The sequence below is a fragment of the Pelobates fuscus genome, chromosome 1 (genome assembly GCF_036172605.1).
Source record: "Pelobates fuscus isolate aPelFus1 chromosome 1, aPelFus1.pri, whole genome shotgun sequence".
Taxonomy (NCBI): Eukaryota; Metazoa; Chordata; class Amphibia; order Anura; family Pelobatidae; genus Pelobates; species Pelobates fuscus.
The window spans coordinates 446,860,428-446,884,867 of NC_086317.1; the positions used below are offsets into that span (position 1 = coordinate 446,860,428).

Here is a 24,440-nt window from a genome sequence, read left to right on the forward strand (position 1 = left end):
TTCATGTAGACGCACTGTTTAGTGATTGTGCATACAGCTACAGACAGACCACTCTATAACACACATCACATACACATAAAATGAGTATTGATAGGCAGGAACTGTGCATTGCACCAGCCTGATTGACAACTGTAAGGGACTGTCTTAGAGTTGCAGTAATTTTTTTTTACAAATCACTGCATTTCTAAGCCACTCAGACTTGGTGGATGCAGAATGCTCTGTGCATCATCACCTTTGCAGTTGTGCAATATTGTGATGGTGCCTAGAAAGACCCTTTACAGCAATCAAAACATTTTTCAAATTGTGTCTTTATCGCCATTAGCTTATTATAGAAGTAAAAAAAAATCCATTCAGATTGTCTTATCATGAGTTTAGTTAAATAATTAACTTTCTTGTCGTATTTAACTGAATCTGTACTAGTCAATGATATTTTTTTACTATATGTGCGCAAACTTATAAAGAGCTAAAATAATCTTTCTTTAAAATACCTTGAATATTATTACCAAAACAGAAATTAATTTATTTTTTCTGTTTGTGTAATATCAGATTATTGAACTAGTGATGATATTTAACTTTTAGTCGTTTTCAAAAACATTGGATGGCATTTGGTGGAATTACTTTTTATGTGTTATAACTGCCTAATAGTCCTAGATTTAACCGAACAGTCTAAAATGTACCCACTTCTGGGAACTGCAGAGACAAGTCCCTAGTAATCCCATCCTGCACACGTCATTAGACTCGTGGGTGCTGTTGAAACCGAACTCTGTATTCAGACCATCGGAGAGCATTTTCACCACCGCTGTGTCGGTGGGTGACTCGGAGTAGAGCTGCTCCGTTAGTACGATAGCCCATGAGACTAAAGTGCATGCATGCCCACCTGGCTTACTTCTTTTTTGGGTTGCATCCAGACCCCCTACTGCATTATAAACGAGGCACACAGCTTCACTTATTAAACACTCCCTACTGTCATGTCCAAACTATCCTGTTTCATTTTTGTATCTCTTAACATTAGGAGGGTATGGAGTGGTATTCATGCACTGAGCTCTTAATGTTGAAAGGCTGTTTGTTTGTTTTTTTTATTTATTTTTATTTTATTTTTTTAGCCTTATCTTTTCTAAAGTTTACTGTTGACATCAAATTTCCCAATGTAGCTTATGTAAATTGAATTACAAAAATGAATTGCACATCTGAAGGATTCCTCATGTTATCATTTTGTTATCTTATTTTTGTCAATTATTCAAGAACATAATTTGTTTAACTTCCTGTATCAAGGTATTTTTGATTCGGACGAACTGTGCGTAATGAATATTTGCACATATCTGGTCCTACTGTTTTCTAAACTATAACTCTTTTTTAATGAATTTAAAGAGCTGGGACATGATTGGAAGCGATTGTGACTGTGATAATGTAGGTGGATTAATAAAAAATGGAACAGAGCCTTTTCAGTCTTACAATTTCCAGTACTAAATAACACAGTCTCTGCTGTGATAACTTTGTTCCAAAGGCCTGACAATCATTTGTCTTATATCTAAAAATCTTTTGAGGAGATGTCCAGACATAATTACACAACAATGTTCTTGGTCACTGTGACCAACAGGAAGTCTTTAACTTTTCACTACCTTATGTGCCCTCTACCCCCACCCACTATTGCCACTTGACTTTATTTATATTTATTATCTTGTATGTAAGGAGAAATATTCACTTCATGTTCTGTATTTTATGAAAATTTGAGTGCTTTGGGGGAAAAAAACAAAAAACTAAAAGTGATTCAGACACAGGTAGTGTAATAGGAATGCAAGGCTAAGAAGTACATAAAAGAATGGGCAAGGATTCCAGGAAGCAAACATGGATTTATTTGCAGCTGCAAATGGTCCAGTGCCATTATCAGTTACACGATGCACTGGACACAGATCAGTTTCCGAACAAAGAATATATACTGTAAATGACATATTCCATACGTATACAGAGAATAAAAAAATTACACCTACATTACTATAGTTACATCCAATTATTAAACTAATGCTTGTCTCTTACATATCTTATTATTATTATTATCATCGCCATTTATATAGCGGCAACAGAGTCCGTAGCGCTTTACAATAATATGAGAGGGGGTATTTAACGATAAATAGGACAATTACAAGAAAACTTACAGGAAAAATAGGTTGAAGAGGACCTATCTAATAGTGGGCGTTCCTGCCTGACATTCTGCACATGCGCCCTGGTCCAAGATGGTTGCACAGTAGTTTTAACGATGTGAGTACGGAACTTTTCTTGAACATCCTGTTGCTTCTACCACAGTAGGGAGCTATATAATAGCAGATTACATAAAGTTTATTTCTGGTAAGTATTTTCAATTTATATAGGGTGCAGATAACAGGTAAAAGTTAATGTGAATAAGCTTTTTTGGTGCATCAACCTACAGCACCAACATCAATACGGGTAATATAAAATAATGTCTTTATTGTGTGATGATTTTTGGTATTTTCTCCCTAGGTATACTTGTGCCTCCCTAATCATCTATCACTTACTGAAGGACATTGCCTGATTGTACCTTGCCAGCACTACACTGCTTCGACTTTACTGGACGAAGACATATGGAGTGAAATTCAGGTTTGTCACAGCTTTTTAATTATTGCAATCTACTTTAAACCTGGTCATGGTACGTTCCTACTGGAGGGACTGCGTGACAATGCAGACCCCCTGCATCCAATCTTGCTGATCCGAGTCATGTGATCATGATGACACTGCGATCACATAACTCGGATCAACGTGACTGACAGATTGCCTGCAGGGGGACTGTCTGGGTTGTTAGACAGATGCCTTACATATAATTAATAAAGTGATATAATTATGCACAAATAATAAACAAATATACCTTCGAAATTAAATTATATAAATATATACTTTATTTTTTTTATTTTTTTTTATTTTAAGTTTAATATAATATTATATATTGGGGGACCTGCCTATGTAAATATTTAATTCTAAGTGTATTTATATATAAATATTTTATTAATTATATATTATCAGGGTCTGTACTTGCTGTCTAGGTTTTCAGACTTGCTGGCTGACAACCTAGACAGCAAATAAAGAGAATTTAATTTGCAAGCCCTATATTTGACCCTGTAACATTCCAAAAGCCCATAAAACCTGTACATGGGGGGTACTGTTGTACTTGTGAGACATTGCTGAATGCAATTATATGCATTTTATTGCAGTAAAAGCGAACAGTTTTATGACTTCCACAGTTAAAATGCCATGCAGAACTTGAAAAATAACAATATTTATCAAACTTATTTATTTATTTTATTTTATTCTTTTTTTATTTGTGTTTCATATATAAATATTTGATGTGGAATGAAAGCGCTAGTTCTTCTGAACAAAAGATATGATATATAATAAGTGTGGGTGCACTTACTATAAAAGAGAGAAATTCTGGTTGAATGAACATATAGTACTAATCTCAGGTTTTGTTTTGGTTTAGAACTTGTACAATTGCCACCATCCATTATGGGATAAGTTACATCGTTACATAGTTACATAGGCTGAAAAGAAACATGTGTCCATCATGTTCAGCCTTCAGCACTTGCAAGCAAACTAGGAAAAAAATAATTCCCTCTTGATTACAGAATAATAGTCAGAATTATCCTTGGATCATGAAGCTATTACCCTACAGTTGAAAAATGATATCATTGAATATTATGTTTTTGCAAGTATGCATTTAGTTGCTGCTTAAACATCTGCACAGATTCTGATAAAACCACTTCTTCAGGCAGAGAATTCCACTTCCTTATTGTTTTTACGGAAAATCTCCCCCCCCCCCAAAAAAAAAAACACCTTTGCCTTAGACTAAATCTCCTTTCTTCCAGTCTAAACGCATGACCTCATGTCCTCTGTATAGTATAAGTGATGAACTCAAGTTGTTGTTATTTCAGTTGCTTACATGAAGAAAAGTACTCATGTAAAACAAGCATAAATAAAAAAAAATATATATATTTTCAATGTTCATTGGGGAACTGAAGCATGCAAACTGCACTTTCATTGGCTGTTTCCTAAAAGAACACTGCAAACATATAACGTTTTTTCAGCTTGCTGAAATATTTTTTTGTGGGTAGTGTGCCGTTTTTCAATGTTTAATAGTTCAGTAGAAATCATCACTTTTATAAATTGACAGTCACTTTTATTCCTCCATTTATTTTTTTATCACCACACTGAGCTAACAGATCATCAGGTATACCTGCTAATACTTCTAAATGAGCTGTACTACAGTGCATTGAGAAGTGTGACTGAAAAGCTGAGAAGCCTCTGGTCAGTGCGCTGAAAAAGAGGGGAAGGCTTTGCAGTAGCTTCAGATATTAGATCTGCAGCTATTGCAAGCTAAATTGTAATATACCGCAAAGCAAACATGCAAAAGAAAGTATATATTTTCTTTTGACGTATATCTACTGTTTTTTTAAATTTATTTTTTATTCTAATGAAGAAAATACACATGAGATGCTGAGGTGGTGCCCTTTTGGAGAGAGCAACTACCCAGCTGGCTGATAAGTTGTTGGTACAGTATAATTAATGCCTAAATGAATCTTAGGGTCTGGAGCCCCGTAGACAGACAGGAGGGGATAGGGGGAACGAAGTAAGGTAAGGTTCCTTCCGAGCAAATACTTAAATGCTATATGAAGAAAGTGCCAAAAAGTATCTTTGTATCAATGAAAAAAATATAAAGCTTTATTAATCTATTGTAAGATAGAAAGAATACAGAGGCACTTATCTCTCGGCAAATTGGCTCTGTTATCTATATTAGCCTTAAGTATCAAACCTAAGTAAATACTACTGCTCACAAGCCTCCTTAAGTTGGGGCTTGTGTCGTGGAGGTTTGGGGCTAATATTCCCCTGCAACAGCACGTAGCCTTAAAGAACTTATCAAAAGGTCAATCAGTTAGATGATCAATCCACCCAGTATAAACAAAGTATATGAATGAGTAGAAAGTAGCAGATAATTGTAACAAAAGATAGTTGTACAGTAATAATGAGGGGAACAGAGTGGTCACAGCATACCTTGAAAGCAAGTTGAAGTCTAATGTGACAGAGACCTTACACTGTTCTCCTGCTATAGCTATTCCCTAGCTTCTGCTAATAAACACCTTCGTGGGTGTTCTAAACTGAAAGGCTAAATTCAAATGCTGCAATGCTGTCTTATAGAGTTGGACTCCAGAGAAAATCATAAGGATAAAGTGATTAACGAAAATAAATAACCATTGCAAACTGAGTGAAAGGAGGGATTCCCTTTGTGCTTCTTGGTGTAGTGCCCAGTGAGGTGCCGATATGTGGTGCTTGGGGATCCCTCCAGAGACCCGACGCGCGTTTCGGAGTTTAAACAACTCCTTCGTCAGGGGTAAGGATTGCCGCCCGAGGTCTCCCAGTATTTAAATGCCCGTTGTCCAATCATGGACATTGAATGTCAAGGCATCTCAGTGACAGCTTTATATTTAATAGCTCACTATAACAGATGCATTATTTTGTACTTTGCCACTGTGTTATGTTTGACTTTCGGAACGCTCTGTCAGTCTGACTTCCACAAGTCTAGACACACTTGACGGCGTCCATATCACTTAACCGCCTGCCTTATGTTCAGTAATTCATCGCTATCTACTCTTACTGTATCAAACCGCAACATAGGATGCCCCACCAATCGGGTAGTTAGAACAGCTAAACACCCCACCCCTTTCTCCCACGTGGAGGCAACATCGCACGTCATCGATGACGCTGCAACGATCCCCCTTGTGATTGGCTGACAGCTACCCACACACGGAGAGGATCCGAACAGCACGTCATTGATGACGCTGCGACTATCCTGCCCATGATTGGACAACGGGCATTTAAATACTGGGAGACCTCGGGCGGCAATCCTTACCCCTGACGAAGGAGTTGTTTAAACTCCGAAACGCGCGTCGGGTCTCTGGAGGGATCCCCAAGCACCACATATCGGCACCTCACTGGGCACTACACCAAGAAGCACAAAGGGAATCCCCCCTTTCACTCAGTTTGCAATGGTTATTTATTTTCGTTAATCACTTTATCCTTATGATTTTCTCTGGAGTCCAACTCTATAAGACAGCATTGCAGCATTTGAATTTAGCCTTTCAGTTTAGAACACCCACGAAGGTGTTTATTAGCAGAAGCTAGGGAATAGCTATAGCAGGAGAACAGTGTAAGGTCTCTGTCACATTAGACTTCAACTTGCTTTCAAGGTATGCTGTGACCACTCTGTTCCCCTCATTATTACTGTACAACTATCTTTTGTTACAATTATCTGCTACTTTCTACTCATTCATATACTTTGTTTATACTGGGTGGATTGATCATCTAACTGATTGACCTTTTGATAAGTTCTTTAAGGCTACGTGCTGTTGCAGGGGAATATTAGCCCCAAACCTCCACGACACAAGCCCCAACTTAAGGAGGCTTGTGAGCAGTAGTATTTACTTAGGTTTGATACTTAAGGCTAATATAGATAACAGAGCCAATTTGCCGAGAGATAAGTGCCTCTGTATTCTTTCTATCTTACAATAGATTAATAAAGCTTTATATTTTTTTCATTGATACAAAGATACTTTTTGGCACTTTCTTCATATAGCATTTAAGTATTTGCTCGGAAGGAACCTTACCTTACTTCGTTCCCCCTATCCCCTCCTGTCTGTCTACGGGGCTCCAGACCCTAAGATTCATTTAGGCATTAATTATACTGTACCAACAACTTATCAGCCAGCTGGGTAGTTGCTCTCTCCAAAAGGGCACCACCTCAGCATCTCATGTGTATTTTCTTCATTATTCTTAACTAAGGGTTCATGCCCATATTCGGTGGAGCTGATACCACCCATTCTGACCCATTCCCCTAAACCTTGGGTTTAACTTTGTTGATCCAAGACTAAGGGGAATTTCCTTTTTGTCTCTATATTTTACTATTAAAGGGTTCAAGACCCATCTTTAGTGGTCAGAACAGAGACTTCTCGATATACAATTGATTTATGGCGGGCTTTTTAGCAAACAAACCTAATGCCACAAAATGGTGTCAAGACGCTGATTTAATCTTTTCCGAATCAGACCTACAGCCAGATAATCTAAACTACTCTATGACATCTGGTTTCAATTCCCTCACACAATTATACAGACAACAAATCAGATCTAGCTGGGAGATATCCTCCTTAGAAAATTACTTAAAAAAGAATTTGATACCGAGGGGTTTAAGAATACCTACTACCCCCAGCTCCCACATTGATGAAGAAGAGTTCATCAAAGAATGGGAGGAAGCCGCTGGCCAATGTTCCATACGCTTTATGCAGATTCTATGTAAATTTGAGAATAAAAAACTAATAGAGATAGAAAAAAAGATTGAGAATGAAGTTGAAAAAATTCAACAACATAAAACTGATCCAATATTCAGCACTAATGAAAACAAATTACAAACCAACCTAGAAAAATATCAAAGCATTATAAAACAAAGGAAACACCAAAAATTTCTACGGGATCATAAAGATTTCAAAACCGGTAACATCTATAAAAAGTATAATAGAAAGAGAAGGGTTGACAGCGATCAGGCTTCTACCTCTGAATATGAGTCCAGTGGATCAGACACTGACGTAACAGCGACTCCCTCCACCTCAAGCGACAATAATAGAGGGATTCTAAAGAGAGGGGTCACTTTTTTAGACCATACTCAGGGGGACAACCGCCCCTTCCTGAGACCAAGACCCAAAAAACAATACAACAGAAAGAACCGATACTGAAAAACAAACAAATTGTCAACCTATCTGACTATATTCCCACACAGTCAGAATTAGATCTGTTGACAAAAGGTTTGTCTTTTATCCCCACACCACGCTTTGACAAATTTACCTGGGTTAAGGATATCCACCTTTTTGCGAGAAAGCTCATCCTACACAAAAACTATCTCCTTAATGAAGAGAAAAAAGCCAAAAATTTAGGTCTAGAACTCAGAGACTATCGCATGACCATGATCCTAGCGGAATTGTTAGAAGAGAATGACGATTCAGCAGGACCAAAATACCCTCTGACCAACCTAAGAAATAAAAGTCACTACTGCCCTAAACTGGGAGATTCAAAGTACGTAGAGACTTTTGTGGAATTAGTATGCGAGGAGATTGAGAAAATAAAGTTCAATGAAATAAGTCATAAACCAAACTCAAATCTAACAGCTTCAGAGTACATAGCGGTTAAGACATTAAAAGAGAATCAGACTATAACTATAAAACCCTCGGACAAAGGGGGCAATATAGTTATAATGGACACTCAAAAATATATGGAAATGAGTAAAAGAATACTCACAGATCAACTGACTTATAAAATCTTGAAACAAGATCCCTCTAAAGCATTCACTGAGAGGCTGAAAAGCATACTACAACAAGGTTTTGATGATAATCTGATTTCAAAAGACGAATATAATTTCATGGCCATCAATAACCCTCGCATCTCAACCTTTTACAGCCTACCCAAGATCCATAAACAGCAAACGATCTTGACAGGCAGACCTATTGTCTCAGGCAATAACAACATTACCCAGAATGTTAGTGTCTATTTAGACCACATTCTGAAACCATTAGTCACACAACTCCCATCATACCTAAGAGACACCAAACAAACCTTAGCAGTTTTAACTCAAACTAAATTACCACACAACTCCATCATCTGCAGTTTGGATGTCGAATCTCTATACAGTTCAATACCACATAATCTGGGAATAAAACACACCGAACTTTTCCTAAGGAGGAGAGGGACATCCCTCGATAAACACAGCGATCTGGTATTAGATCTTTTAAAGTTTGTTCTAACACACAACTTCTTCCTGTTCGATGGAGTGTACTACCACCAGGTGCAGGGGACTGCTATGGGGACGTCTTGCGCACCCTCATATGCGAACCTGCACCTGGGATGGTGGGAGGAACAAATAATCTTCACATCTCCTCCAAATAATCCCCTGACCCAGTACATCTATCTCTGGAAAAGATATATAGATGACATAATAATCGTCTGGACTGGGTCAGGGGAACAATTCAGACAATTCACACACAGCCTCAACACAAATGAATTGAACTTAAAGTTCACCGCTGAAATTGGCACTCCGTCTCTAAGCTTTCTTGACCTAATGGTGTCCCCACAACAACAGGGCAGCATAAAAACAAATTTATTCAGAAAAAGTACAGCCACCAATAATCTTCTGAACTGGAAGAGTCACCACCCTATTCAGCAGAAACGGGGAATACCGACGGGCCAATATTTACGTCTAAGGCGTAATTGCTCTGACTTAGAGGATTTTAAAACACAGGCTAAAGAATTGCGTCACATGTTTAGGTCAAAGGGGTACCCCAATAAATGCCTCAAGAGGGCATACCACAGGGCCCTCCTAACCGAACAACAAGACCTTCTAAGAGAAGAAAGCGTTCCCGCCTCAACACAAAAACCCGAACAAAAACAACTCAGGTGTGTTGCCACCTTTGATGGGGGTTGGGACCAAGTCAAAATAATCATGAATCGCTTCTGGCCTCTATTAAAACAAGACAGTCACCTCAGGGACGTTCTACCCCCCTACGCTACCTTGACAGCCAGAAGGGGAAGTAATCTGAAAGATTTGCTGGTGCACAGTCATTTTCAAACTAGCAAACCACCTACACACTGGCTGTCGAGCAAAATCAAAGGCACCTATAAATGTGGTAGGTGCAAAGCTTGCAGATATATAGAGACTAATTCAAAAAACTTCAATAATAGCTCTAATACGGAAAATTTTAAGTCACTGTCATTCTTTAATTGTAACTCAAAGGGAGTGATTTATCTAATAACCTGCCATTGCCATGCCATGTACATTGGCAAAACCTTCAGACCGTTCAAGAGACGCATTCTTGAACACATTAATTCTGTCAAGTCTGCCAGGCACATAGAAACGTCGATCTCCAGACATGTTAAAACAGTCCATAATGGAGACCCCAATGTCCTCAAATTTCAAGGTATTGAATTAATCAAACAGGACCAGAGGAAGGGCAACTGGGATCAACGCCTAAGAAAGCGCGAGTGCTACTGGATCTACCGACTCAAAACTCTATCACCCAAAGGTCTCAATGAGGGTTTTTCATATTCCCCATATATCTAGAAGTCTCTCTAGAAACTTTTTCATCCTGTATATTTGTAAATAGCCTATTTTATGTTTCTTAATTACCTTTTTTGACCAATCCAAGGGTATTTACTCACTACATATAGTTCTTTCACTTTAGCTTATTATTATTTTCATTAAAAGCAGGGACATTAACTGTCCCAGGATTGACCGTCCCTTCCTCTACCCCCCTCCCCCCTCCCCTCTGTTACATCTATGGGGATAAAAATACATGCACACACATACAGTTTAGCGGCATTATAGTTAAATGATTTAAGAAATCTAACTTAACACACTTAGGCAGATTGATTCTATCTTCATGAACATTCATATATGGGTTTTGCTCTCTTTAAAACTCAAGTAACTCCATATCTAAATTGAATGTCAAGGCATCTCAGTGACAGCTTTATATTTAATAGCTCACTATAACAGATGCATTATTTTGTACTTTGCCACTGTGTTATGTTTGACTTTCGGAACGCTCTGTCAGTCTGACTTCCACAAGTCTAGACACACTTGACGGCGTCCATATCACTTAACCGCCTGCCTTATGTTCAGTAATTCATCGCTATCTACTCTTACTGTATCAAACCGCAACATAGGATGCCCCACCAATCGGGTAGTTAGAACAGCTAAACACCCCACCCCTTTCTCCCACGTGGAGGCAACATCGCACGTCATCGATGACGCTGCAACGATCCCCCTTGTGATTGGCTGACAGCTACCCACACACGGAGAGGATCCGAACAGCACGTCATTGATGACGCTGCGACTATCCTGCCCATGATTGGACAACGGGCATTTAAATACTGGGAGACCTCGGGCGGCAATCCTTACCCCTGACGAAGGAGTTGTTTAAACTCCGAAACGCGCGTCGGGTCTCTGGAGGGATCCCCAAGCACCACATATCGGCACCTCACTGGGCACTACACCAAGAAGCACAAAGGGAATCCCTCCTTTCACTCAGTTTGCAATGGTTATTTATTTTCGTTAATCACTTTATCCTTATGATTTTCTCTGGAGTCCAACTCTATAAGACAGCATTGCAGCATTTGAATTTAGCCTTTCAGTTTAGAACACCCACGAAGGTGTTTATTAGCAGAAGCTAGGGAATAGCTATAGCAGGAGAACAGTGTAAGGTCTCTGTCACATTAGACTTCAACTTGCTTTCAAGGTATGCTGTGACCACTCTGTTCCCCTCATTATTACTGTACAACTATCTTTTGTTACAATTATCTGCTACTTTCTACTCATTCATATACTTTGTTTATACTGGGTGGATTGATCATCTAACTGATTGACCTTTTGATAAGTTCTTTAAGGCTACGTGCTGTTGCAGGGGAATATTAGCCCCAAACCTCCACGACACAAGCCCCAACTTAAGGAGGCTTGTGAGCAGTAGTATTTACTTAGGTTTGATACTTAAGGCTAATATAGATAACAGAGCCAATTTGCCGAGAGATAAGTGCCTCTGTATTCTTTCTATCTTACAATAGATTAATAAAGCTTTATATTTTTTTCATTGATACAAAGATACTTTTTGGCACTTTCTTCATATAGCATTTAAGTATTTGCTCGGAAGGAACCTTACCTTACTTCGTTCCCCCTATCCCCTCCTGTCTGTCTACGGGGCTCCAGACCCTAAGATTCATTTAGGCATTAATTATACTGTACCAACAACTTATCAGCCAGCTGGGTAGTTGCTCTCTCCAAAAGGGCACCACCTCAGCATCTCATGTGTATTTTCTTCATTATTCTTAACTAAGGGTTCATGCCCATATTCGGTGGAGCTGATACCACCCATTCTGACCCATTCCCCTAAACCTTGGGTTTAACTTTGTTGATCCAAGACTAAGGGGAATTTCCTTTTTGTCTCTTTATTTTTTATTCTTTATTTTTGTAGTGCAGGTGAGTACAAAGTATAAGCGTGCATCACAACAGCGTTCATTAATATGGGAACATAGATATGTTAAACAGTGGCCTTGAAAACTTGCACATTTTTAAAGGTAAAGTTACTTAAGTAGATATGCCTATGCGGTAACAATCAAATTAAGAGTAAATATGTTTGTAGCTTCCTGACTACTTTTGTACTCAATGTTATACATATAAGAGAAAACAATTCTGAGCTACATCTTATCTTATGTTTGAAGAGGCTTGTTATATAGTAGACATATTGACAGTCAGGGCAAAGTAGATCATGTTGGCACTAAGGTTTATATCGTGTTTCAAGAGACATCTTAGAGGTATGCCAGGGAACACACTTAGGCAGAGCCAAAAAAGATAAGGCACTAGAAAAATCAACTGTACTAAGCTGACTAACAGTGAGTAGGTCGGCATAATTAGGGCAGTTAATTTAGAGTTTACGAGAGTCACTTAACCCACGCCAGCTGCTGGTATGTTGTTGTCTCCCCTGGTGGCGTTGTGTAGGCCTGCCTGCCACAGTGAGGGTCTGTCTCTCGGTGGGTGGATGAGGCCTGTGGGTAGTCCGTTGGGGGCTGCGGGACGCCCCTGCTGGATACTCAGAGTGGTGAGGCGCATGGTGGCCCCCGCGGCTCTTCTATATAAACCACGGGAGGGCTCACCCTTAAAACGCCTTTGCCTAATGGTGGCTGCCGTTCTCTTATGCCGCTGGCCTCCTGGTCGTCCCATTTGTTGGGCTCTCTGCCCTAAACGGTGGCAGCGAGCGGTGGGCGGTAATGGACCGGGTGCTGCTTTCAAGCTGGCTCTTTTATGCCTGGGTTTCTGTGGGTTGGGGCCTGGTCGTATGCTCCGAGGCCCATCAGCCTCGTGGTTCGTGCCACTAGGAGGTTAAGTTCTGCTGCTTGGCTGTCGTTTTCTGCTTCCCCTGTGTCCATGTCCCCCTGCCACACAGACTTTGCCACAAGGCTCCGAAGAGTTCGTCCAGCCGCTGTTCGTAATTGTCCAGCAGGCCGTATGTCGTCGACATGGCAGCCGCCATCTTAGCTCTGGCTGTGTAGCAGTATGGTGAGACTGGATCAGGTGAGTTCCCTGCTTCCTCTTTTTCGTCTCGTGGTCGAGTCTGTAGGCATAACGATTGTGCCGAGATATGCTTCACCGGAAGGGGGGGGAAACAGGGTTTCCAGCGCTTCTTGCTTGGCTTGCATCCGCTGGTAGGCCTCCACGTTGTGTCAGCTTCAACGTTTCTCACCGAGCACGGCTGGTAGCTCAAATGTGTCTCGGGGTAACGCCGATTCTCCGGTGCACTCAAATAGTAGTTTTGTCGCGTTATATTAGTAATATGTAACTTATTTGCAGGTTCCTGCTCGGAGCTCTGGTGTAGTGCGACCAGTTCGCTCGGTGGCTAGGCCACGCCCCCCCCCCCCCGTTTTGTTTTTAACAATGGGGTGGTCTTATAAGGGGTTGTGATTAATAAAACAAAGTTACTTTTCCTGCTGGAACACTAGCTTATAGATATAATTACCTGAAGCTGTCCCCAACGGGCACTGCCATGTTCTTTTTTTCAGCTCCTAGCAATTCATCCATCAGGATCAATGTGTTTGTAGTCTTGCAGATGCGTATGGAGGATTCCATGAGATTTCAGGTTCCTTTGTGGTCTCGAAATCCATGAGACAATGCCATAATTTCACAGCTGTCTGTGAGCTTGGGGCTTGACCATAAGACAAAGTAGAACGCTATTTTGTGCTTTGATATCTTTTGACTGTGTTGAAATTGCACTGAAATTCCAATGCAGTCAATATAAGTAATGTATAAATATCCCATCATTATGTAATACTGAAAATAAATATTGTCACTTTAAATAAACTAGTAATGACGTTGGACTATCATCTGTATTAAACTTAAGGACTCAACCCCTGATTATATGTAACTCCAACATTCAACTTGAAGATCATGTTGTTATGACTAGGGGTGGTAAGTGTGTTCAATTCTGAGACCAGACACTATATTTGATGCATTTAAATTAAGCTTACATAGATCTCATTTAATGAATGTATTGTGTATTCCAGATATTCAGCACAGTGTACACCAGATATTAACACGTATAAACTGGATCGAGATGCTTTTGTCATCTTTTCATTCCTACTTCATTAGCCGGAAGGTCTGTAGAAAAAGGTCTTGCAGCAGTAGACTCTTTGGCATGGGGCAAGACCATTTGCCATTGCTGCCCTATGTCAAAACATGGATATTTGCTCAATAAGCTACCCATTGCACAGAACGTACCCTAAAATATAACAGGAATTTCATCATAGCAAACATATGCCATATTTACACCTGCAACATGTATATCCTCCATGCTGCATTGTACAGTAGATCCCATTCTCCTGTTTTTTAGAAATGAATTTTAACTTTTGTATTGGATATATTTTGTTGAATCTTTCCAAATTATTACCCTGTATTTATTTGTCCTGATGTGAACTCCTGATTAGAAGAACATGAACATAATGCTCACGAGACTGTCTATAGCAGTGGGAATAAGACTTGAAAGAGATAAACTATGTAGAAATTGCTTGAATTAAGCAGAACGCGTGAGAACAAAGCACAAAAATGCTGATTAACTATTCTGTTCACATAGCAACTAATCGCTCTGACCACATATGAAATCTATTAACATGCAAGAAATCTGCTAAAAGCTTCACTGATCAAAGTCAGACATCTGTACCTCCCAACAATTCACATAGATCGTATTAATTCAGGGGTGTAACTGAAGATAAGTGAACAAAATTAAGATTTTTGGTGGCTTTATGGCCTACTGTCTACCTGATAATTAAGTAATTAAGAACAAGGTCACCTGCTCGGGCCCTGGAGAATAACCAAGGGGGCAGCACCACTTCCCCCTCCCACCAGGTAACCCTTCCCCACCTCCCCACACACCTACATCACCTACCCAATCGCCCCTCTGACTACTGCACCAGATCCAACTGCCAGGCTCTGCCGACACAGCCGCAACCAACGAACATAACTATGACGGCAACCCCCACACCAGCAAATCCCTCCAAAAACGACCACCACCAGAACTCCTGGCATCACAGACTCACAAGCTATACCACCATTCTCAGCCGCAAAAAGGCTGAATGTCTGGACCGCTACCCAATCAGGGATGTCGCATCCCAACCACGACCCTCCCATTAGGACACGTAAACAGACAACACAAACAATGAGGTTGAACATACAACCCCCAACGAAAAACAGTCCTCAATTGACGGTATAGAACACGACAACAAAACCAAAATGCCAGATTTGTATGCAAACAATTCAATGTCATACCCTATTATTGTTGTTATTCAAATAACCTATTTCTTTTTTCTGTTCAAACGTTCATATGATATTTGAAAATGAAAAAAAAAAAAATCTTTAAAAAAAAAAAAAAAAAAGAACAAGGTCAAAGTTCGTTATTGTAACGGATCACCTGGCACCCAACTGGGCACCTCCGTTGACGGACACTTCCTAGCTGACGCCGAGGACCATAAGCACCACACCGGACATCACAACCACCGCAGACTCCACAACCGCCGTAGCTTAACTGGAATCTCGCCATCTTCCCTCCACCCTGGATCAGCATCTGTCCTCCAGGACTGTGTGGGAAAGACCTCTCCTCCAGGAGAGCGTATCAGGAACAGCTCTTAAAAGAGCTAAGTGATTAGAGCTCAGGGGAGTATACAAAGTATAGCAATCCCCAGTGTGAATATAGCAGTTCCCTACAATAACGAGACAAGGCTACGTATTGAGGGTTAAGCAGGAACTCTGCAGTCTGAGGGTTTATTATCTTTTATATACAGGTTTTTCCCACAAGGGGGCCTTGTGGAACACAGGATAGAAAGTTACAAAGCCATTCACAACAGGTTTGTACAGATAGACACCCCCAGATAATGTACACAAACCCTCCCCACTTCCTGTGATACAATTAATAAACACAATGGACTTACTCAATTACACACAGGCACAAAACACACATTTTTCAGAAAACACCCCAAAACACCACATATCCCCATACGTCCCTGGATAGCCTTGATCTGGATGAACAACATATCCAAAAATCACCCAGATCAGAGCAGGGGTTCAGGAAATTCCTGGAAGTCATATTTGACCAACTGCAAGCATGGTTTTCATGCCCAAAATAGATCCATAGATTTAGGCTGTGCGGCCGGTCTATCTTCTCCTCTATCCTGGAGATAATTGGCTTAAGTGGCTATGGTAACTTAATTATCTCCATGTACAGGAAATATCTCTAAGTCAAAACTATTGCAAAAACTACATAAAAATACATAACTCATATAATACAGTGTTTAACCTATATGTCCAACATATCCCCAAATAGCTTGTATCTGAGCGCTCAATATGTCCAATGTTAAAAGTGCCCTATAGTAAAAAAAAAAAAAGGGTGAGGTCAGAAAATAGCAAGGGCTGATGGGAGATTGAGGAGGGACAAACCAGCCAATTTAGACTGGTCTGGCAGTGTCCCTGGGAAAATGCCCTGCTGGAGAAACAATAGAACATGAAAAAGTGGGAGGGGAAGAGGTACATTTTCCCTTGGAAGTCACGTTTGAACATGGGTTATCACAGGGCCCATAGTCTTTGGGCAAAAGGCTGGCCATTAGTCCTTTCCAAAAACCAGTGGCGAAATTGCTTTCGTCCCAGTTATTTACACAAACTAATTTCTAAACATGTATTTAGGTAAAAAAAACATGCATTATTGCTCTGGACAGTCATAAACACATTCTGATCGTCTAATTTAGGTTAGGAGGAAATATCAGGTTATGAAGCAGTTTTGCTTCGTATGACCACTAGAGAATTTCTTTGAAACAGTTGAAAGCTAAAGAGTGTCTTCCCTTTCAAATATGTTTTATATTCCATTCCAAATAAACCAAGATAGGCCTAACCCTGTAAGCATTAGACCTTTGTGAAATACTTTTGGATTCAAAACAGTACCCACTCTCAGTCAGTTAAAGTGGCTCTGTCGTCACCCTGTCACATTTCAGTATTTCAAAAAGATTAAATCTAGAAGATGACAAAAGGTGGAGCCGTCCTATTGTGTTAATTCCCTGAATCGTCGTTAGCAACAGCTCTGGGAATCTGGCATCTTTTTGTGCATTGCAAGAGTTTGTGTATGTAGGATAATGTGTGATCCACCATAGACCGCTGTGTTACGCTCTTGTGTATGCTTGAGTCAATGACATTAAAAGGGCCCCTGGAAACGCAGCTATCTACTTTAGATTCTTCCACGTTGGAATTAGTGTTGGATCCACCGATATTGGGATACTGTGTAGTAGTGGTGGCCTTAACCCAATATGCTTATATGGTGTAACTGAATCCCAAGATTTGTTTGCTGAGATATGTGATTTTTTTTTTTTTAAATCAGTCAACTATTACCCCCACTTTATTAATTTGGAATAGGATCATTAAGACAGGGGAAAAAATGTAAATTTCCAGGTCTATTAGTCTCGATTTCTCATAACCCAGACTGTTCACCCAGTAGGAAGAATCAGCTTGGATTGGAGATTTTAGGTGATGAAGACTATAATGTTGAACACAACTATAGATATAGCCTCTGGTAGGTTTTTACCAATGGAAAGTCTGTTCCTGCAAAGTGGGATTGGTAGTGGGACTTTTTTTTCCCCCTTACTTACAAATTCAGCATTTCTACCAGATGCTTAGGGGTATATATTGCATTCTGCACAATCTTACTAGATTTGAATAACTGTGAGCAGAAGGAACAGATAACACATTTATTAGCTAAAATATATAAAATACTTGGGGAAAAGTCTATAGTATAATATATTTTCCATATTTTACAAGATTATGGGAGAGGAACCTTGGGATTTACCTTATCAGACCTAAATTGGAGAAGATGTTTTAAGTTGAATAAAACTCGTTCCGTAGCATGTAAATACAAAGAGCTTGCATATAAAATTATTTCTAGGTGATATAGAGCCCCTGTGGCTATGCATAGGTAGTTCCCGATAATTAAAAAAAAAATGCTGGAAGTGCTTAAACTCTGTAGGAGACCAATTACATTTATGGTGGCTATGCCTGAAAATGTATTAAAGCTAGTAGTCAACCCTATTCCTGTTAACCCCAGAGTTTGGGAATTTAATTAATAAATGCAGCTAAACAAACATATCTCATTTTATTGGAAACCAACAAAGAGCCCCACTGTGAAGGAATGGTTTGGTCTAATTAATGGTATTAGAGAAATAGAAAATTGAATTAATAGGAGGACAGTTAAGGGACACTATAGTCACCAAAACATTAGCTTAAGGAAGCAGTTTCTGTGTATAGATCATGTCCCTGGAATCTCACTGCTCAATTCTCTGCCATTTAGGAGTTAAATAACTTTGTTTATGCAGCCCTAGTCACACCTCCCTGCATGTGACTTACACAGCCTTCCTAAACACTTCCTGTAAAGAGTCATCTAAAGTTTGTAGTTCCTTTTTTATTGCAAATTCTGTTTAATTTAAAATTTCTTATCCCCTGCACTATTAATAGCTTGCTTATCCTGACAGGAGCATCCTGTGTGTGATAAAAGTTCAATTTAGAGAGCAGGAGATAAAAAAAGTTTTAAATTCAGTTACATCTGATTGAAAGTGAAACCATTCTTTTTTCATACAGGCTGTGTCAGTCATAGCCAGGGGAGGTGTGGATATGGCTGCATGGACAGAAACAAAAGTGATTTAACTTTTAAATGGCAGTGGATTGTGCCATTAAACTTTAGAGGCATAATGTATACACAAAAACTACTTTGTTAAGTTAAAGTTGTTTTGGTGACTATAGTATCCCTTTAAGGGAAGAAGCGCATAGGTAAAGATTGGGAGCCCTGGGAAAGGTTTTATAATAGAGTATACAATATGAACTACATGGATAATGTAAATTTTACTCAGGAGGAAATAGAATCTTAAATAACTGGTTCTATTATGGGATAGTAGTGGATAAGGCCTAGTTGATTTGTTGAGGGGGGCTGCTCTCCTTGACTAGGGTGGTCTATCAATATCTAATATTCCACTGACCATGACCCCTTACCTGTTGTCCCTCCCTATTGCCACGCAGTGTTCTAGGTTCAGGTGTTTGTATGGCGTTTAGAACAGAGCATGTGAATGCAATATATAACCAAAAAAGATAAAAAAAAAACAAAAAAACAAAACTTAATTTGTGCAATATAATGGAAAAGGTATATCAAATCATAAAAATTTAAATACTTGCCGGTCAATAAATGATTGGAGTTTCTGTTCTGCAAGATATAGCCGTTATCTCACTTCTAAACAGTGCAGTCGATGGAATTGATTGTAATAGCGGGGGTTTCATGGTCTATTTCCAAAATATGATCAATTTGTATCTGGTTTTTTTTTTTCTTCCTTTTTTCATGTTGGATGCTAGTACTGTCTTCCATAATAATATGTCCACCTCTGTGAACGGAGAAGCCTGGGAATATATACAGAGCAGTTCTTAATTTAATGTTTTGTTTTTCTACTTTACAATTTTAAAATGCTCCTGTATTGTACGCAGTGTTCTTTTCTTCACAGTAAGACATGTGGGAACTCGATTCCCTCTTCAAATATTGTAAGGGTTCCCTACCAGAATCCTGCGCACAGTGTTAAGTATAAAATGGAATTCAATTTTTTGGGGTTTTTTTTCATAACCGTTCTCTTTGTACGGAATGCAGTCTAAAGTAGATTTGACATTGTAGCTGAGTGCAATATTAGAATCCACGATCTCCGCTGGTATTACAGGTAAATCCACAGTCAGCGCTGAAAAGTAAGGCAATATCCCCAATCATCCCAATAACCGGACGAAACACAGTCTGGGAGTCAACTAACTGCTTTATTCAGAACTTCCAGTATTTATGCAAGTCCCCATGCAAGGGGTTTCCTTACTGACAAAGCAGGGGTGATACAGTAAGGGACTACATGGGGGACTTAACATTTGGTACATTTCTCCCATCAGGCACCGCTGCACGAGAGAGATACTCCCACTGAAATATACTGTTAAGTGGATTATCTCCTCATGCAGCTGAACCGGCATTTTACCTTAAAATCTATAACTTGAACAATATTTGTTTGTTTGGCACGAACAACCGTTCGGTAGATAGCTGGGGTCTGCGGGTACGTTTTGTGGAAATACCGCTCAGATCCCAGCTAAACTAACCGAACGCCATACGAAATACACTTATCTATTTAGTTCGTATAAAAAGTACCGAACGTCAATGGGTCTCCTAATAGAAGAAGACCGGAGCTCAAGATGGCCGACCGCCGCGTGGTCGGTAGCCGAACGACGGCCACCTAAGAATCCACTTAATTACCGATTGCAACAATGTTGCAACCGGGTAATTGGTGCCACACGCCTCTAAGTGTGTGGGCTTGCGTTCGGTACCTAATTAGTTTCACGAACAGCAGGTAAAGTTGCGGTTCGTGAAACGACCATTCAAATGCTAGCAGCTTTCGGCTGCTAGCATGGGAATAACATAGACATACATGCAATCATACATTTACATGCAGAATACAAAGTACATGTAATTACAATATATTAGCAGTTTGTAGGACAACCTTTAGGGAACTATTCCCGTAGTCTGAAGTGGCTAGGTTTGCCACAGACATAATTTATGAATTGTATGTAGTGATATTAACAGCTTATAAGCGGTTCAGGTTGATGCATAAACATTTTTAAGCTGGCTAAAGTGGTTATGGTGCAAGGATCCTATTTCCTCAGTTTTCTATTATAAAGCTCATTATCTTTTGAGCTGAATTGCGGAGAACGATTCTGCCTATTGCACACAACTCTGTTCACTAACAATGAACTGGGCTGTATGTAAACTACTAGCAACCGTGGTATGGCTGCTATCAGTTTACAGAGCAGTTCTCCTCATCCTAACTTATATGTGGATTTGCTCCTGGTATATAATCTTCTTCTCCCACAAATTACTGCGTCAAAGGGGTTTATGGGATAAGAGGCTCTTCTTGATTTGAGAGCTGCCTTCCGAGCAAATAATTAGTCCATTGAAGGAAAGTTAAAGACTTCTACTGAAAATGTTTTCATTCAGCCCATTAAAATTGCAATGAAATTACAATTTGTAACTTGTTTTATTTTCCAGCTGTTCCGCAAAGCCTTAGTCAAGATGTTTCAGTCTAGAGATTTAGACTGTGTCTTCTTTGAAGCAAATATAAATATGAAAAAACGACTACATTTGGTGTATGAATGCATCCCTCTTCCTAGAGAAGTGGGTGATATGGCACCTTTATATTTTAAGGTATGTTGTCTTTTTTTTTTTTCTGTTTTAAAAATATTACAATTCATGTGTGGATAATATTTGAACTGCAGCAGATAATTAATATTGTAAAGGCGCCATGTGATGCGAAACATTAAAGAGTTCTGTTTGAATCCACCAGTAATTTTATGTATGCAGTGTGCTTACTACCACAAAATACCACAAAATGTTTACCTGTAGACGGATACAAAATAATCAAACTGCCCACTAGATATGTCAAGCTGTGATGTATGAGCTTTGTTAAAAAAAAAAAAAAAAAAGGGGTGTGGGGGGAGGGTTGTTAAATAATTCCCAGATAAGGATATTTTATTTTGAATGTTTGTTGAGTAAATAACAATAGTTTGTGGGAATGTCTGCTGTGTATTATTGTGTAAGTTACAAATACAGATACAGTTATTGTCCAGGTATTGTATTATAATGCTATACTCTTTGGGTGTGAAAATGCGGTCTTTTTGAATTGATACTGGCCATATAGGTAATGCAAGGCACCGGAACGCCCTTCCCCTCTCTGTTAGACTGTAACCCAATCTCCACTCCTTCAAAAAATCTTTGAAAATGTACTTCTTTAGGAAAGCATATCAATTAAACTGTGAACAGCTTTTCGTCCCCGTACTCGGATTCCCCTCCTGAAACTGTCATGAAAACAAAACACTAAGCCCTCAATGAATACTATCCTAGCAACCTACTTTTCTACCCTACCCTAACCTTTTGTATCACTATACCCCACTCCCTCTAGCATGTAAGCTCATTGAGCAGGGCCCTCAATCCCTCTGTTCCTGTGTGTCCAACTTGTCTGGTTACATAGACGTGTCTGTTAGTCCACCCATTTTACAGTGCTACGGAACTTGTTGGTGCTTTATACATACTACTAATAATAATAATAATAAAATCTGTTTTCCAATTCCAGAGATTAATATGCAAGCCAATTCTTCCATTTACCTGCCTACTCTTCTGCCCAAGTTCAGGCATACAGCAAGCGTAGCATCTTAAAAAGATCATGTGCTGCAGGACAGTTCTAAAATAACAACTCCTTTCTGCTGCTCCTCATCTCAAGCCTTTCCAGCTATTCCTTAGATGAAAGGAAGATACTAGTCCCAGGTTCGAAATAGGGACTCATGAGAGTTGCTAAGTCAGGAAGACAAGTCATTATCATACTCTATTGAAAAGCAAATCCTCCAACTACAGAACAAATCCCAAACTTGGCTTAAGCAAAACATTACAAGTTGAATCACAGTGGTGGGCACAAAAATATATTTTTAGGAAACCGTTAAGTTTGTAGGAATATGAAGCCTTGCAGTTCAGAGGACACCCTCTACATGTACATGAGACAACACTTCATCAATGTCCCAAATCAGAGAAATATAAGAGAATTTTGTTGAAGAAGCCATAAGAACGTTTATTAATACAAGAAAAGAGGGAAATTTTTAAAATTTGTTTTAAAAGCTCAAATCAAGGAAAAAAATCTAAGTTTAAACTGCACCGCCATGGACTAAGTTTAAACTGCACCGCCACAGCATAGAATCAGTATACAATGACAGTGATAGCTGGGTCATAACTGGAGCTTGTGTAGTATCTGTGCGTTAAAAACAGGAAGTCTGCACTGGTTATTTAAGTCATGGGAGTGTGAATGTCTATCAGATTAGTATCCAGGGTATTTTAGAACTAAATAGTTCAGGCATGGCATAGTCTGTCTTTACAATCATCCTTTCTTTTAACGGCAGATTTTATGTGCAGTGATACAAATAATCTTCTTTTAAATGTGACAGTTCCTCTTTAAATTCAAACGAAGGCATTTTGCAATTTCAGAAGAACTTGTTACGACATGTTACCCATGGAATGGAAATGGCCTCCTTCAAATCCAGGCTGTGGAGTAAATTATAACTGAAGTCCTATAGCACATGGGGTAAAGATCACCTTGTTTCAATCAAACAACAATTCTCTTTACAGAAACATTTCCCACAGACCAACTAAAAACTCATTATCACAGATTTATGGCTCAATATTGCAACCATAAATCACGCTTCAGTACGCTCAGCGGTAAACCTCAATTGCATTGTAAATATAGCCCAGATGAGTGACAGTGATGGTATGGGAATCTCATTTATTTACGTATTCATTTTTATTAAAAATATAAAGAAACCTCTTCTCTATTCATGCTGTCACAGTTCTGAGCTTTTTAGAATGCAACGACTCTGGCAAAGTGCTTTAAAGACAGAGGATAAGACGAAATTAGTGGACAGTGTTGGCGTTTGCCAGTATGATGTACGTGGCATCATCACGTTGGAACTTTCTGTCACTGTACTAACAGATACATCTTTCTGTGGGCATTTTTGCAAGAGACTTAAAAGTATAATTGTTTGAGTTGACTTTTTATAATATAGTATAATTAATTGACCCCTTTATAACCATCTTTATTTCTGGTTAACATTTTACTTGGTGCTCGCTGCTTCGCCATCACATGAGAATTTAGTAATGTTAAGTCATTTGAGTCGCTTTGGTAGTAAAAAATCTCTTTCTCAAATGTAATTCCACATCACTGTACAAAGGGACACTTGTTAGGTTATTTGGTACATTGTGAACTGTCAGGAATTCAAGAGTGAATTCAAAGTGATATGTTTTGACAATCTTAATATAAAGATTTTACAAGTTACAAGGTATTATCTAAAGACCAGAACAAATAGCAATGCTTGTTGACGAATGTTATGCTTTTTGAACACTTAAACACAACACAAGTTTAAGAAAAAAAAAAAAACTCTGGGAGGCACTTGGAAATAAAAAATATTACTCCCAAAGAAAGATAAAAGGAACATTACACAGTGAAACCATGTGAACAATATGAGGAGTGTTAGGAAAAGAAGAAATGAAAACTGATGGGGTGGTAGAAGGAAGAAGAAAAAAAGCGAGGAGGGTAGGCTATGAAAAGCATAATCAGTCTATCTCAGGCATATTTAGTAGGCCAGTCTGGGCACCCACAGTGGTGGGAAAAAAAGAAAACACGTGCAAAAGAACAGGAAAGGCCTCCATCACTAACAAGGGTTATCCCACTCC

The 24,440-nt window shown here is 39.2% G+C and overlaps 1 protein-coding gene across 2 annotated transcripts in view; it reads left to right on the forward strand.

Moving 5' to 3' along the window:
• Positions 1-24,440, forward strand: part of CWF19L2 (CWF19 like cell cycle control factor 2) — a 196,169-nt gene that overhangs the window by 159,892 nt on the left and 11,837 nt on the right. For both annotated transcript variants that reach the window (XM_063430222.1, XM_063430231.1), the window contains exons 15-16: positions 2,497-2,613; positions 21,219-21,374. In XM_063430222.1, coding sequence (XP_063286292.1) covers positions 2,497-2,613; positions 21,219-21,374 — 273 coding nt within the window. The remainder of the gene's footprint in view (positions 1-2,496; positions 2,614-21,218; positions 21,375-24,440) is intronic.